The 16,891-nt window shown below is 44.7% G+C and overlaps 1 gene segment (V, D, J or C); it reads left to right on the top strand.

The window, feature by feature from the left end:
• The first annotated feature begins 7,760 nt into the window (after positions 1-7,760).
• LOC129076554 (immunoglobulin heavy variable 4-38-2-like) lies at positions 7,761-8,175 on the top strand. The segment is given in 2 exon segments: positions 7,761-7,833; positions 7,919-8,175. Coding segments are annotated over 2 exon segments (303 nt in total).
• The last annotated feature ends 8,716 nt before the right edge of the window (positions 8,176-16,891 follow it).

The raw sequence follows: 16,891 nt of genomic DNA, 5'->3' as shown, positions 1-16,891 counted from the left end.
AAAGATTCCTATACAATCACAGATGCTTCAAAGAATACACGTGGTGATTCTGAGGTCTCATGCTTTTGAACACACAGGACTTAACCCAGTTTGGAGTCTATCAACTCCCAGAGGCTCATTTCCTTCCCAAAACAAAGTGTTTAAAGGTAGCTGATTTCTGAAGAGGAACAGTAGGGAGTCACTGTGATGAGAACTCGAGACAGTTTCTGGGTAAATCTGCAATCCTTGTCCTGAGACCAGTCTCTCACAAGAAGCTGACATCTCAGCCAGGACAACCCAGGTCTTGCTGGCTGGGATACATGGTCTTTTCCATTACACCCAAAAAAAAAAGTTAATGAAAGAGAGATCTTGTCTCAAGGTCCTTCTTAACCTCTCAATGCAAGAAGGAGGATTTATAAGGAGGAAGAAAGTGAAGGAGAACAAAGAGATCAGGGGAGAGGCTGTGGATGTGCAGGCAGTGCCCTTGCCAGCCCTGACATGGAGCTATAATTAGAATACTTTTGGTTGTTGCCCTGTTCTGTTAAGCAGGAAGAGTTATAAGCAGCTGGTGTAGTGATGGGAACCCCAGGTTTCCTGGTCATATCTGAGTGACAACAAAAAATGGAGATTGTTTCAACCCCAGAAACACTCAGCTTCTTGATACAGGCAGAGAGTAGAAAACAAGAGGTTTTCATGAGGGCTGGATCTTCACCAGATCAATAAAAACATACCATTTTTTAAAAAGAATCTGAGAATCAATATGGCAGAAGAGTGAGTGGAAGTCACCCTGACCTCCTCCCAGGACCAATCTGAAATAACAACTAAATTGGGGAGAAATCACCTGGAACAACTGAAAAATAATGAGAGGGGCACTGTAACCTTGGAGAATCAGCTTTAGTGTAATCTAACTGGTAAGGAGAGTGGTCAGACTGGAAAATGCAAGCTGGGCGCCCATGGGCGGCAGCACCAGAAGGATATTGAAACAGCTGGTTAGATCCCCCTGAGAAGAGTGGGTTCTAAACTAAATGAGGGAATCTCTAGCCTACAGCACCAGAGTCCAAAAAGTACACAGAAAACAGCCAGCTACGAAATGAAGCAGGGTTGCTCTCTGCCAGAGACAGGCAGCCAAAAATTCAAAGAGCCTTTTAAAGGGCCAACATGGAATTTTTATTTGCAGCCACTTACTTGGTCTCTGGCAAAGTAGGGGGCAGAGTGGACTAGATACCCTGAGGAGAGACTGGGGAAGGAGACTTTGGGGAGATAAGTGAGAGAGTAGCTGGCTGAATCTCACTGCTGACTCATCCCCCATGCAGCAGTAGCCATCTTGCTCAGGCAGAGACCACTCCTTCTGAGTTTCACCAACATCAGAGAATCCAAAAGCCCCACTCCCGAGTGGAATTCCACCCCGCCCTGTGCTGTCTAAGCTGTCTGCTGAGTGCAGAGTGGCAGCCACAGACAGTAGAACCCTGGGTAAAGGAAGTGCAGAGAGTTCTGGAGACACTTTAGGAGAGACTGTGGACAGAGGCTCTGGGGAGATAATGGAGAGAATAGCTGGCAGGATCCCGGTGCAGACTCTTCCCTCATATGGCAACAGCATGAGGGGACCCAAGAATCCCACCTCCAGAAGAGATTTCACCCCACCCTGATCTGTTGAAAGCAGCCTGCAGAGTGCAGAGTGACTAGATTAACAGCTAAAGGAGACAGCCACAAACAGTAGATTGCTGGAAGTCTCGAACAAACTGCCTGAAGTCAGATAGGGACAACATCTGACATCATTAGAGGAAGATTCAGAAAGTAAATAACCATATTCTACTACCATAGAAGTTCACACAACAAAGTCAGGATATCGAGACAGATCAACTTAAGAAACAGAAGCAAAAGAGAAGAGTCTCACAAATAATGGGAAGAAAAAAAATAATCCCCACTTGAAATGAAAGAAGGAATCCCCAGAAAGAGAACTCAATGAAATAGAGGCAACTCGACTATCAATTACTGAGTTCTAAACAACAGTCCTAATGAAGCTCAATGAGCTCAGATAGCTGAGAGAGAAATACCAAAAATTACAGAGAAACTACAAGGAACTTACTGCAAATTATATCAGCATGAAAAAAGACTAGAAACTATCAATAAAAGACAAGGGAAAATGAAGAATACAATTTCTGAGTTGAAGAACACAGTCGAAGGAATCCAAGCAGGCTAGATGAAGCTGAAGACTGAATCAGTGAGCTGGAGGACAAGGTAGAAAAAATCTCCCAGAAAGAGCAAGAAAATAAAGACTCAAAAAGAGTAAAGAGGCATTTAGGGAAATGCAGGAAAACCTGAAATGTAATGATATGCATATAATAGGGGCACCAGAAGGAGAAGAGATGAGGAAAGGATAGAAAAGCTGTTGAAGAAAATGATGATGGAAAAGTTCCTTTATTGGAGAAGAGAAAAAATCACACAAGTCCAGGAAGCACAGAGGGTCGCACTCAAGAGGAACCCAAATAGGCCCACTCCAAGCACATCATCATTAAAATGGCGAATATCAAAGACAAACAGAGAATCCTCTGGAAGCAAGGGAGAAAGAGGTAGTAACGTATAAGAAGGCCCCGATATGGCTAGCAGCAGACTTCTCAACAGAAACCCTGCAAGCCATAAGGGAATGGCAAGAAATATTCGAAGTCATGAAAAACAAAGATCTGCAACCCAGCACTGTTCTACCGAGCAAAGCTCTCAGTTAAAATGGAAGGAGAAATAAGGAGTTTCCCAGACAAAAGAAGACTAAAAGTAAACACTTCCATCAAACAAGCACTGCAAAATATACTAAAGGGATTGTTTTAATTTGAAAAAAAAAAACAAGTCTATGAATACCCAGTTGCTTTCACAGTCACCAATACTTGATATTACCGATATTTTTAATATGTATTAATCCGATTGTGACAATGATGTGTTATTTTAATTATTCCTTTATTATTTGTTGAAACTACAGCTGTTTTTGTATATTTCTTGCCCATTACTATTATGTTTACAAAGCTTTAAATTACTCTTTGGTATTCTTTTTCCAGTTTTTGATTAAATGTTTGTAGAATTTCTTCCTTAAAAAAATAAACAAACCATTAACCCTATTTTAGATATGTTGCAAATATTTTCCTATTCTATTACTCATCACTTAACTATTTTATATGTATATTACTGTACAACCTTAAATGTATAATATAATCATATTCTCAATATTTTACGTTATAGCTTCTGGGATTGAATATTTTACTACAGGGTAAGAAAGATATAAATTCGTATTTTCTTCTAAAACTCCTTAGGTTCTACGTATTGATTTTTAACTCACCTGAATATTTCCTGTATAATGTGTGGAATAGGGTTCCATAATTGTTTTATTTCAAGTAATAGTGGTCAATGCACCTTATTTGTTGAATAAGACTTATTTTACCCAGTGATCAGATATATCGACTTAATCATATATTACAGTGTTAGATACATACGTTTGTCTCTAGGATGCTCATTTTATATCACTGATCTAATTGATTATTTCTGTGCTGGTGTCATGTTGTTTTAATTGCTGAAACTTTACAATGGTTTTAATTTTTTAATATTTTATAATTAACTGACATTCAAAAAAGGGATAAAATCAATCTACATTTAAGAAAGAAAAAAGTGAAATAGAGAGAGTGATGGAACTTCTACCTTTTGCAATAACATGGATGGAACTGAAGAATATTAAGCTAAGTGAAATAAGCCAGTTGATTAAAGACAAATTCCACATGATCTCACCTATAAGTGGAATCTATTCAACAAAACAAACTGACAAACAAAGTAAACCACAGTCATGGAAACATGGAGCAGACTGAAAGTAACCAGAGGGGATAGGGAAAGAGGACAATGGTGGAAAGAAGGGAAAGGGACTAGACAAAGAACATGTATGAATGACCCAAGGACATGGACAATAGAGTGGGAATTGACTGTGGAAGTGCGGAGGTGGTGTTGGGATGGGTGGAGGGAGGTAAAGGGGGACAGATACAGATAATTGTAATAGAATAAACATGATTTATAAAATAAAATAAAATAAAATAAAATAAAATGAATATCTAAGGAATACAATTTTGGTTACCCCCCCCCCAAAAAAAAGAAAGAAAATTGGAATACTTTTGATGCGGTTGGTGCCAGAGAAGCCTTGCAGCTGCACAATCAGCATCACCCAGGGCTGTGGTCAAGGCCATATCTTGTACAAGCAGCACTAGGAATGCTGGTGTTTGCAATATACTGGCAAACAAACCATCAGAATGTGAATACTTTTTATCAGTGGTTTAGGACATTTTACGGTAAATCAATTTTGTGCTTAACCAGAGTATTTAAAGTTATACTTATGCAATCCATGATACTCCTGTCCATAAATATCTAGATGTTTTTTAAGGTGATCTAATCTGCCTCATTCATGCCAGTACTCCGTGGGAAAGTGTAAACCCCTATGGCGAGTATCACCCCATGAAACATGAAAATCAGAAACACTTCTGTCATGTGACTCAAACTAAGTCCATCGCCCTCCCCTGAGCCAGTTCCAAAGTCCCTCCCAGATTCTTGGATAATTATCCAGCAGCATCCACTCCTGGAAGCAGAGCATGTTCTAGACCCTATCCTGCTGTAACCAATCAGCATGGACAATGGATGTCGACCAATATCTGACAAGATTTTTTTTTAAACATACAATAAAGAACCCATTGAAATAGTGATGAAGGGGTATTTATTAAAATTGCAAATACATCTCTCATAAAATCAACACAAATTACATTAAGGGTATTAAAAGACAAGCCTGCACAGAGAATAGTTTCCAGATCATAAGTCTGAAGGAAGAATGAGCCCATTATAAATTAACAATGTTAAGTGTTGTGAGGGAGGACCCAGTACCCTCTGTCGACAGTGACCATCCCCAGAAACGACCAAGAGAGGCTGAGAATGAGGGTGTCTTCTCAGGATAAAAGTAAGTTCCTTTTTCGGGAAGGAAACCTATGTTGGGAATTCTTCTCATTTCTCTCCCTGTGAACCCCAGCCTCACTGACAACACTAGACTGAGAATACAGCTCAGTTAAACCATGACCATGAACATTTCAACATATAAAGTGTTCTCAGTGGTACACAAGCATAATGAGCTTAGAGGCATGAGTGTGTATAAAGGAAGAGATGGCAATGGGAGCCGTAGACACAATCAGAATTTTACAAAAATAAAATGTTGTGACTCTATAGCCTGTGCTTCGGGTGAAGTTACTCAGATAAAAAATAATGTCACAAATAAATAAAAAGGGATGGTGATAGTGGATTGTTTTAGTTTTAAATATTTTACACCATGGTAGGCATTATTTCCACATAAAATTACAATGACAAAAATTTGGCAATTATAGACATTGTTAAGCGTTGGTTTGCAGAAACTCTCTGAATAAGTGGTCATTCCTATTGAATCCATATGGAATGTGCATGAGAATTTCATAGTGTCACCAACATCTAGATGTTTAGTATTTCTTATTAGGCCTAAAAATGTGAGCAATACTGTTAATCTCATTCCAAATGTGTCTCATAAACCAGGTGATCCCTTGTCTCTGACACACATGGTGAGTTCAAGAGGCGAGGCATCCCCACAAAGGTCCCAGACTGACCAGCATGACCCACACATGTCTCTTCCCACTTACACTTTAATGGCTGTCTCACAGGCAATTTCTCTTCCACCTCCATGGTAAATCCTCCCCTGTAATTCCGAGGATCCCAGTTCTCTCCTCACATGGGGCTGAGGTCTCTGAGGGAAGGCAGAACTGTGCTGTAGAAGATGAGGCTGCTGGGTCTACTCCTGTTCCTGGTGACAGCCGTGAAGGGCCAGTGTCCCAGATGTCAGATGTGTGTGTATGCAGTGGTGGTGGTGACTGCACACGACTGACAAGGACTGAGGCCCTTGTCCTCTGGTGCCCGGTCCCCAGTGCACGTGCAGGGGTCAGACTCTGCACTAAAGAAGACCTCACAGGCCCTCTTCCTCACCTGCACTGCCCCAGAATTCTCTTTAAGCAGCTATCATGTGCACTGGACCCACAGTTCCCAGAGAAAAGACTGCAGTGGGTCAGTGCTATATGGAGTGTTGGAAACAGTATTTACAGCCCAACACTGAAATTCTGACTCAGTATCACCAGGGAAACCTACAAAAATCAAGTCTATATAACACTCAGCAGTCTGAGAGCTGAGGATATAGAAGACATGGCCTTGTCATACTGTGTGAGACATACAGTGACAGGAGGAGAGTCTGAGCCCAGACACAGTCCCTCCCTCAGGAGGGATTGTGACCACTGTGGGCCCTTCAGCATCCCTGGACACAAGGAGCCCCCAGCAGCAGGTACAGCTAAAGCTTTGGGATGGTTTCATGTGTGGTTTCCTCTGTTTGAAATAGTTTCCTTAAGGGAACCTCTCTGGAATCCTGATTGTGTGCTCACCTTTGAATCTCTGAGTTAGATATGTCTGTTGTAAAGAAGAAAATATTCTGAGATCAGAAAGCAGAGAAACTGCTGGAGGAAACAGTGGGGCCCAGCCTCAATCAGCTCAGTATCCAAGGCAGCCAGCAGCAGGACATGGACACTATAGGCAGCTGGCAACAGAGGCACATGAACAAAAAGCAAGAGGAGGAAGTTCCCTGGTGGTGATGGTCAGTAACTTGGCATCATGGCCAAGCACCAATTGTAGGTGACACTACAAAGAGGCAGAGAGACCCACAACAGCATCATGTGGATGTCCAGGCTTAGAACAAACACACACACACCCAGGGGATATAGAGTATTTATCATGCTGATGATGAAATCAATGGGAATAATAGAAAAGAACCTACAGCAAGTCATAACTTTATTGTAAGTTATGATAGCAGTCCCCAGTTGGCTTTCTGGAGTTTGAAACATCAGAAAATACTACTAGATCAAGGTTCTCATTGGGAGTCTCTAATAAACCTACAAGATGCTCTGGATTTCCCCAATAAAGATGAAGTATGTGAGCATAGTTCTGGATTCAGGCATGTCCCCTGCCTGTTGCCCTCTGCCCCATGCCCTTGCTGTAGACTCCATGCCATTTGTGTTATTTCTTTTTTATTCTAAAATTCCAGTTGAAATTCTATATAACATAAGAGGAGCTTCTGCCCTACAGTGTGTGGGCTGACATTTACACATCTTGTGATGTGACTGCCTATTTCCATTTCCCACCTGGCAACATGCATAGTTATTACAATACTATTGACTTTCTACACTGTAATGTGTCTAAATCACTGAGCACAGAGGGCCCCAGCCAGGGCAATGGAACAGAAGTTCTTTATTTTTCAATATGTTTACATGAAAATTTACATCGAATTTTTTCTTACCAAATTATAATTATCACCTCTGGAAAGGATGTGCCTCCTTCATGTGTTTCCTTGGACTTGGAAGCTGTTTGGGCATAATGTTAGTCTGTTTTAATGTCCTCTTGAATAATCTCTGGAATAAAATATCATGATCCCTCATCCAGTCTGCTTTTAAGTGTTATCACAGAAAAAAGGGCTGTCAATTTACATGATTTGGAGTTGACTCATAATCCAACTACTCTCCCATACATGAGTTATGCCATCAAGTCTCAGAGAAGAAATGTGCTCGGGAGACAGAAGCACAGTGGCTTCAGTCTCTCCTCACTTATGAGAATAGAGTCCCCCACATGCAAATTTCCTTCTCAGCTCTAGGTTAAATCTTCCCCTGGGCTGTGCGGGCTCACAGATCTCTCCTCACAAAGAGCTGAATCTCTGGAGAAGGCAGACCTTTGTGTAGAAGATGACACTGCTGGTTCTCCTCCTGTGCCTGGTGACAGCCCCCCAGGGTGAGTGTCTCAGAAGTCAGACATGGGTCTATGGTATGGTGGTGAATTAAAGAGACTGACAGGGACTGGTGTTCTTTGTTCCCAGGTGTCTGGTCCCAGGTGCAGCTGCAGGAGACGGGTCCAGGAACAGTGAAGCCCTCACAGACCCTCTCCCTCACCTGCACTGTCTCTGGTTACTCCATCACTACTGATTACTACTGGAGCTGGATCCGCCAGCCCCCTGGAAAGGGGCTGGAGTGGATCGGGAGCATAAGTTATACTGGAAGCACTTACTACAGCACATCCCTGAAAAGCCGGGCCACCATCACCAGGGACACGTCCAAGAACCAGTTCTCCCTGTAGCTGAGCTCCGTGAGCACCAAGGACACAGCTGTGTATTACTGTGCAAGAGGCACAGCGAGGGGGAGTCATCAAGAGCCCAGACACAAACCTCCTTTCAGGAAACAGGAAGACAGGGCTGCAGGGGTCTCTCAGGTCATGAGAGGAAGCCGGGGAAACCTACAGTGTCACTGGGCCACAGACTATGACATCCCAGGACCAATTTCTGACTCTTCTAGTCCTGCGTGAGCCACCTGCTTCTGCTCCTATGGAGACACTGTTCCAGTGTCCACTGTGTTACTATCCTCAAGTATTCAGGTACTGAGCTCTGAGAATGGGGACCTGCACCCTGTAGGTCAGACAGATCCCCCACCCCAAAATCAGGTCAGTATTGGATAAACTGAGTGGGCAGGTGCACCCTGGGTCTGAACCTGTTCAGGGCAAGCCAGGACCTTCTCACCATGGCATATGCCAGTTCCTGGTGCTGGGTGATCAGGAAACAAAAAGAGTGAGCTTTCTCCAGTCCTCATATCAACCGCATTTGCTTTTGTTCTGTCATGAAATTAGGCCCCCCATTTGTTTGGATGAGAGTCCGGATCCTGACCATATGCTAGGAACTGGAGAGAACAAGGACCTCAGGTCATTACCATGGACATTTTCAGTGTACGTGTGCTTGTAATTTATTGAGCAGTCCAATAGCATGGGCATTAGGGACATGAGCAGAGATATTCACATGGGACCTGCAAGCAACAAATCTGAGGACATCAGTGTCTCCCAAAGCCACTGAGAGCTCCTGGAATCAGGGATGTAAGACGAGTCAGTGTATCTGGAAGCTCCAGCAAAGGGGCTCCTGGCAGAATCACTGACCTTAACTGAGGATATTTCTCCTAATCTGAGTGTATAAACACATGGTTTCTCTGAGGGAGCATCCTGAATTAAGGGCGCAGTTTCCACTTCTGGACAACAGACACTGAGTAGTCCGTGCCCTGTCAGTCCAGACAGGACCCTCCCTTGCAGGACAGGGTTTGGGCAGCAGGTGGCATGAAGGGCCCACAATCTCAGGGTATCTGATTCAGGAGCAGGTGGAGAGGGAACTGGAGAGGGAGTTCATCTGAGTGTCTGAGTCTTCCTTTTCATAACTACATAATATATTTATGAATATAAATATATATTGTAGTTATGTGTATGTGTCTCTATATATTTATATATACTATATAATATATACTATATAATATATAAAGGGTTGGACATGATGTGACTCTAAATATATAATCCTTTCAGAGCATTTACCAAACTAAAAAAGACAAAGGAAGCAGAGTCAGTGGGATTATTTCTGAGGCTTTATTATATGTGATTGTTAAGGAGCTGGAGACCCTTATCCAAGTAATGAACCCTGCAGCTGTTACAGCCCAGGACTGGTCCAGTGGTCTCTGTGTCACTCAAAAGTGGGTTCTCAATGATGAGCTTGTACTGTGGGGGCTCGCTTGTGTATGGCAAGAACTGTGTCTGCACAGAGCTCAGAGTCCTGGCAGGGGACACATATCAGGTAGCAATGAACCAGACTTGAACCCTGATCATCCTTTTGATCATGTTTCCTGACTCCTCTACCATCTCACGAATGGAGCATGATGATAAGGTATTAAGCATTTTCCTCATGACTATGCAGATGAGAAGAGGTGGAGTAGACCAACTATGGGTCTGTTAGTGCCCTGAGAGCATCACCCATGGCCACCCTCTCCCCTGCAGAAATTCTGCCAGCACAGCCTCTCACCAAGACTAGAGCATCTTAGAAACCCCTCTTGCTGGCGGCAGTGGCTACAGGTAAGGGACTTCCTAGCTCCTGGGATGAGGACAACATCAGGGACAGTGAAGAGGAATTTCGACCCAAACTGCACCCTCTCCACATGTGTCCTCTCCCAGGTGCCGCTGGTGCAGGCAGGGGCTGAGGGGTGTTCCTGTGTGAGACAGTGAGGGGAGGCCAGTGTGAGCCCAGACACAAGCCTCCCTGCAAGAGGATCTCGACCACCAGGGGGCGCTCAGCCTTTCTGGACATAAGGACCATCCAAAGTTCTGATGTGGTTGATGGTTTGGGCTGGTTTCCTGTCTGGTTTCCTCTTGCTGTAACAGTTTCCCTCAGGGAAACTCTCTGGATTCCTGATTCCGGGTTCAAGTCTGAAGTCTCAGAGTTATAAATGTCTGTTGTGATGGGAGACATCATTCTTATGTGGACAAAAGTCATATTCTCAGACACTCTTGTGCCCAGTTCTAAGGTAAAACCTAACTTTTTTCCCCACATCAGCTGGATCTCACCACAGGCTCTGCTCAACCCAATAGGGCAGCCCAGCCCTACACAGCTCAGTGTCCCAGTCAGTCTGTGGCAGACTCCTGCCTGCTGCAAAGCAGGTACCAGAGGTATAGGGGCCCAAATCCTGGGAACAAGGACTCCTGGTGGCAGTCATTTACTTGGCATATTGCTCCCAGCACAGAGCAGAGGTGGTACAACACAGGACAGAGGGACCCTCGGCAGCTGGGTGTGGATGCCCAGGCTAACAACAAACACACAGACCAAGGGAACAAGGGACGTTCATCATGCACAGAGTTGAACTCTCTGGGAAGAACAGGAAAGACCCTATGGCAAGTCAGGTTATTAGAGAAAGTCCTAGTTTGCAGCCCCCAGTTTGTTTCCTGAGGTTTGAACCACCAGTGACTAACACTAGGTCTTGGTTATCAATGGGAGTCACTAATAAACTTACAGGAAGCTCTCAATTTCCCTGATAAAAATGAAACGTGTGAACACAGTCCTGGACTCAGCCATGTCTCCCGCCTGCCACTCTCTGCCCCACATCCTTGCCTTAGACTCTCTGGTATTTGGGTAAATTTCATTTTTTCTTTTTCAATCCCAGTTAACATTCTATATTATTTAATAGGAGCTTCTGGTCTACAGAACAGTAGTCATACTTTTATACACTATGTTTTCATATTCTATTTTTTATTGTTTTTCAAGTACAGTTTCCTCCATCTTCCCACCACCACTTCCCCCCTGAACCAAAAACACCTCCACCCTCAATCCTTCTCCCCTTTGGCGTTGTATGCGGGTCTTTATACACGTTCTTTGATTACCCTTCCCCCTTTATTTCCAGACTAATTTACTTCCCCTCTCCCCACAATATGTTGTTTATTTCAATGTCTCTGATTATATTTAGTTTGTTTTGTTGATTAAGTTCCTATTATAGGGGAGTCCATACATGATTTGTCTTTCATCATCTGGCTTATTTCACTTAGCATAAAACTCTCCAATTCCATCTGTGCTGAGGCAAAGTGTAGGGGTTCCATCTTTCTGCTTCATAGTATTCCATTGTGTAAATGCACCACAGTTTTTTAATCACATAACTGTACTCCAGGAAATCAAACAGTCCAATTAAAAATGAGCAAAGGAGGAGAGAAAGAAGGCAGAGGAGTGAATGGGAGGCACACTGGCCTCCTCCTCCGAAGACCAAACTGGAATTGCAACTAAACAATGGAGTAATCACCTGGAAAACAATGGAACTATAGTGGGAGAGGAGCCTTGGAGTCACAGACAGAGAGTGGATTCAACTCTCACACATCTCAATGGGTGAGAAGTGTGGTGGAGGCTCAAGAGGGTGGGCTGGGTGCCCGTGGGCACTAGTACCAGAGGGACACTGATACGGCCAGTTAGCGTCCCCCGAGAAGAACAGGGTCTGAATTATAAACAGGGACCTCTAAACTACAGCAGCTAAAACCAGAAAAATACAGACCAAACACAACCCTGAAAAGCTTAGAGGCGCTCTCTGCCAGAGACAGGTGGCTGGGGACGCAAAGAGACATTTAAAGGGGCAATGCAAAAATTACAGTGGCAGCCACCCTCCTTGATCTCTGGGTAGAAGCAGCAGCAAGGTGGGCTGGTGCCTGGGAAAAAACTGGTGAGGAAAACTTTGTGAAGAGAACTGAGATGGTGGCCGGTGGGGCCCCGGTGATAATGCATCTCCCACTCTGCAGCTACCATCTCGCTCAGACATAATGGAATCAATTAACCTGCCTTTTGTTCGCTCTGCACACAGCTTGTGTGTGTGGGAGCAGGGGGGCTAAGTGCATACTGGCTGGGAGAGCCCTAAGGAAAGACTGGAGATGGAGGCATTGGGGAAAGAATGAGAGGAGGAACCGGGGAGTCCCGACTCCCTCCCCGTTCTGTAGTCTCAATTCTGGGCAGGCAAGGCATGCCCCCAAAGAGGCAGAAGCGGGGCATGCATGAACCCAACTGCCCATAACTTAAACGCAGTACACTCAGGTGGTGGATCCTTGGCCGAAGGGGTTACAGAGCTGCCCAGAGACCCCTGAGGAAACACTGGAGTAAGAGGTGTTGGGGAAAGAACAGGAGGGAAGGGGAGAGAGAAAGATGGCGGAGGAGTGAAAGGGAGTCACGCTGACCTCCTCCCAAAACCAAACTGGAATTGCAACTAAATAATGGAGTAATCACCTGGAAAGCAGTGGAGCGATAGTGGGAGAGGAGCCTTGGTGCCGCGGACAGTGGATTCGACTCTCACACATCCCAACCGGTGAGAATTGCGGTGGAGGCTCGAGAGGGTGGGCTGGGTGCGCACGGGCACTGGCACCAGAGGGACATTGAAACGGCCAGTTAGCGTCCCCCCGAGAAGAACAGGGTCTGAATCATAAACAGGAACCCCTAAACTACAGCAGCTAAAGCCAAGAAAATACAGACAAAACGCAAAACCAAAAAGCTTAGGGGTGCTCTCTGCCAGAGACAGGTGGCTGGGGATGCAAAAAGACATTTAAAGGGCAAACGCAAAAGTTGCAGCAGCAGCCACCCTCCTTGATCGCTGGGTACAGGTGGCAGCAGGGTGGGCTGGTGCCTGGGAAAAGACTGGTGAGGAAAACTTTGTGAAGAGAACTGACACGGCGGCCGGTGGAGCCCGGGCGATAATGCACTTCCCACTCTGCAGCTACCATCTCGCTCAGGCATAAGGGAATCAACTAACCTGCCTTTTGTGCGCTCTGCACACAGCTTGTACACGTGTGAGCTGCTGGGCTGAGTGCAGACTGGCTGGGAGAGCCTTGAGGAAAGACTGGAGACGGAGGCATTGGGGAAAGAACGGGAGGAGGAACCGGGGAGTCCCGACTCCCTCCCCGTTCCGTAGTCTCCATTGTGGGCTGGAAAGGCACGACCCCAAAGAGGCAGAAGCGGGGCGCGCATGAACCAGATTGCCTGGGATTGAAACGCAGTCCCCACAGGGGTTGGATCCTCGGCCGAAGGGGTCACAGAACTGCCCAGAGGCCCCTGAGGGGAGACTAGAAACGGAGGCATTGGGGAAAGAACGAGAGGAGGAACCGGGGAGTCCCGACTCCTTCTCCTTGCCGAAGTCTCCATTGCGCGGGAAGAGGCCACACCCCCAAAGAGCCAAAAGCCGAAAAGCAAACATAGACACCCCCAAAACACCCAGAGCAGGCGTGCACACTTGCGCCGAGTGACTGGCGAGGGTTGGCGAGCGTGTGTGTGACCCACGCGGGCTGGCGAACGCTTGCAACTGCCGGCAAGGCCTCACACAGACTGGCACCCATACGGCCTGCGAGGGATTGCACAGAGGGCCAAGGGCAGGCATAAATTGACCTACCCGCCGTGATTGCGGAGCGGCCCACAAAATAAGTAAAGCTGCCCAGAGTCCCTGGAGGAGAGACCAGAAACAGGATTAACCGGAGAGTCCGAGAGCTGATTTCCTCCCATTTCCGTAGTCTCCATTTGGCAAGGGCAAGCAATGCACCCAAAGAGCCAAAAGCGGGGAAAACACACAATAGAAGACCCTAAACTGACCAGTGCCGCGAAGCTCGCGTGCCAAGGAGGCCAGATGAGCACGGGAGGGCGCAAATAAGCCCCCTAGGCTGGGGCAAACACATGCGAGCCCAGGCAGGTGGGGCACCCTGCCGCACTGAGAACACGCTCAAGGAGCTCTCGTGAGAGCGCAAACAGATCCCCAAAAATAGCCCAGCCCTGACCGAAGGGGTCACAGAGCTGCGCCAAGCAGGAGTCAGACAAGGCATTAGACTCCTGAAAGGCTCAAACAAACAACCCAAGGCCATATAGGGTCAACAACTGACACCATCAGAGGCAAGCCCAGAAAGAAAAGTAAAGGACAAAAATACTTAACAGACTCTCACAAAAATGGGAAGAAAAAGAAGTTCCCCCCAAATGGGTGGAAAAGGGGACTCCCCACAGAGAGAGCTCAATGAAATAGAGGCAAGGGAACTATCAGATATGAAATTTAAAACAATGGTTCTAAGGAGCTCAATGAGCTCAGCCAGCTCAAAGAAAACTATGAGAAACTGCAGAGAAACTATCAGGATCTTACAGCAAACTATATCAGCCTGGAAAAGGACATAGAAACTATCAAGAAGACACAAGAGGATATGAAGAATACCATTTCTGAATTGAAGAACACAGTAGAAGGAATCCAAAGCAGGCTGGATGAAGCTGAGGATCGAATCAGTGAGATGGAAGACAAGGTAGAAAAAAGCTCCCAGAAAGAACAAGAAATGGAAAAACAGCTCAAAAAGAATGAAGAAGCATTTAGGGAAATGCAGGACAACCTGAAACGCAATAATATCTGTATAATAGGGATACCAGAAGGAGAAGAAGAGGAGCAAGGAATAGAGAACCTCCTCGAAAAAGTAATGATGGAAAATTTCCCTAATTTGAGGAGAGAAAGGCTCTCGTGGATCCAGGAGGCACAGAGGACCCCACTCAAGAAGGACCCAAGGAGGTCCACTCCAAGACACATCATCATTAAAATGGCAAATGTCAAAGACAAAGAGAGAATCCTCAAGGCAGCAAGGGAGAAGGAGAAAGTAACATACAAGGGGGGTCCCGATACGCCTAGGAGCTGACTTCTCAACAGAAACACTACAAGCCAGAAGGGAATGGCAACAAATATTCCAAGCCATGAAAAGCAAGGGCCTACACCCAAGGCTGCTCTACCCAGCTAGGCTCTCCATTAAAATAGAAGGAGAAATACGGAGTTTCCCAGACAAAAGAAAGCTAAAAGAATACATCTCTACCAAACCAGCACTCCAAGATATGCTAAGGGGACTGGTTTAAGCAGATGAAGGAAAAGAATGAGACAGAGAGGAACACAAGTACACAGAGAAAAGATGAGTAAGTTTCTATCAGTAATATCTCTCAATGTGAATGGACTAAATGCCCCAATCAAAAGACACAGGGTAGCTGAATGGATAAGAAAACATGACCCACACATATGCTGCCTACAAGAGACCCACCTCAGAGCAAAAGACCTACACAGATTGAAAGTAAAGGTCTGGAAAATAATATTCCAAGCAAATGGACATGAGAAAAAGGCTGGCGTTGCCACACTTGTATCAGACAAAGTAGATTTCAAAGCAAAGGCCATAAAGAGAGACCCAGAGGGGCACTTTATCATACTTAAAGAAAGAATCTATCAAGAAGACATCAACATTGTAAACTTATATGCTCCCAATATAGGAGCCCCCAAGTTTATAAGGAAATTGTTGGATGACTTCAAAAAAGATATATATAGCTACACACTGATAGTAGGGGATTTCAACACCGCGCTGTCAAAAATGGACAGATCTTCCAAACAAAACATTAATAAACATATTGTGGCGCTGAATGACACACTGAATCAAAGAAACTTAACTGACATATACAGAACCTTACATCCCAAAGAAGAAAAATACACATTCTTTTCAAACGCTCATGGCAGTTTTTCAAAGATAGACCACATGATAGGACACAAAGCAAACCTCAGTAAATTCAGGAAAATTGAAATAATACCAAACTTTTTCTCAGACCACAAGGCCTTGAAACTCGAAATCAACCTCAAAGAGAAACTTCAAAAACTTGCAAACTCATGGAGACTGAACAGTACACTATTAAACAATGAATGGGTCAATAATGAGATAAGAGAAGAAATAAAAAAATTTCTGGAAACAAATGAAAATGAACAGACAACTGTCCAAAACCTATGGGACACAGCAAAGGCGGTCCTGAGAGGGAAGTTCATAGCAATACAGGCTTACCTTAAAAAGATAGAAACATTTCAAATAAAAGACCTAACACTACAACTTCAAGAACTGGAGAAACAGCAACAAATAAATCCCAGAGCAAGTAGAATGAAGGAAATAGTCAAGATTAGAGCAGAACTGAATGACACAGAGACAAAAAGGACAATTCAGAGGATCAACCAATCCAGAAGCTGGTTCTTTGAAAAGATTCATAAAGTTGACAAGCCTTTAAGCAGACTCATCAAGAAAAAAAGGGAGAGGACCCAAATTAATAATCTCAGAAATGAAAGAGGAGAAATAACAACTGATACCATAGAAATACAAATGATCATCAGAAACTATTATGAACAATTATATGCCAAGAAATTTGAAAATCTTGATGAAATGGACAAATTTTTAGAAAAGTATAATCTTCCAACACTGAAGGAGGAAGAAACAGAAAGCTTGAACAGACCGATAACAGTTGGGGAAATTGAAGCAGTAATCAAGAAACTCCCAGCACACAAAAGCCCAGGGCCGGACGGTTTCCCAGGAGAATTTTACAAAACATTTAAGGAAGAGCTAACCCCTGTCCTTCTCAGACTATTCCAAAAAATCCAAGAGGAGGGAAGACTGCCAGACTCCTTCTATGAGGCCAGCATCACCCTGATCCCAAAACCAGATAAAGACC

The sequence above is a fragment of the Pteronotus mesoamericanus genome, unplaced genomic scaffold (genome assembly GCF_021234165.1).
Source record: "Pteronotus mesoamericanus isolate MK-2021 breed Mesoamerican mustached bat unplaced genomic scaffold, CSHL_Meso_final contig_60, whole genome shotgun sequence".
Taxonomy (NCBI): domain Eukaryota; kingdom Metazoa; phylum Chordata; class Mammalia; order Chiroptera; family Mormoopidae; genus Pteronotus; species Pteronotus mesoamericanus.
Note: the sequence above shows the minus strand (reverse complement) of the source record. Positions and strands in the feature narration are given on the sequence as shown.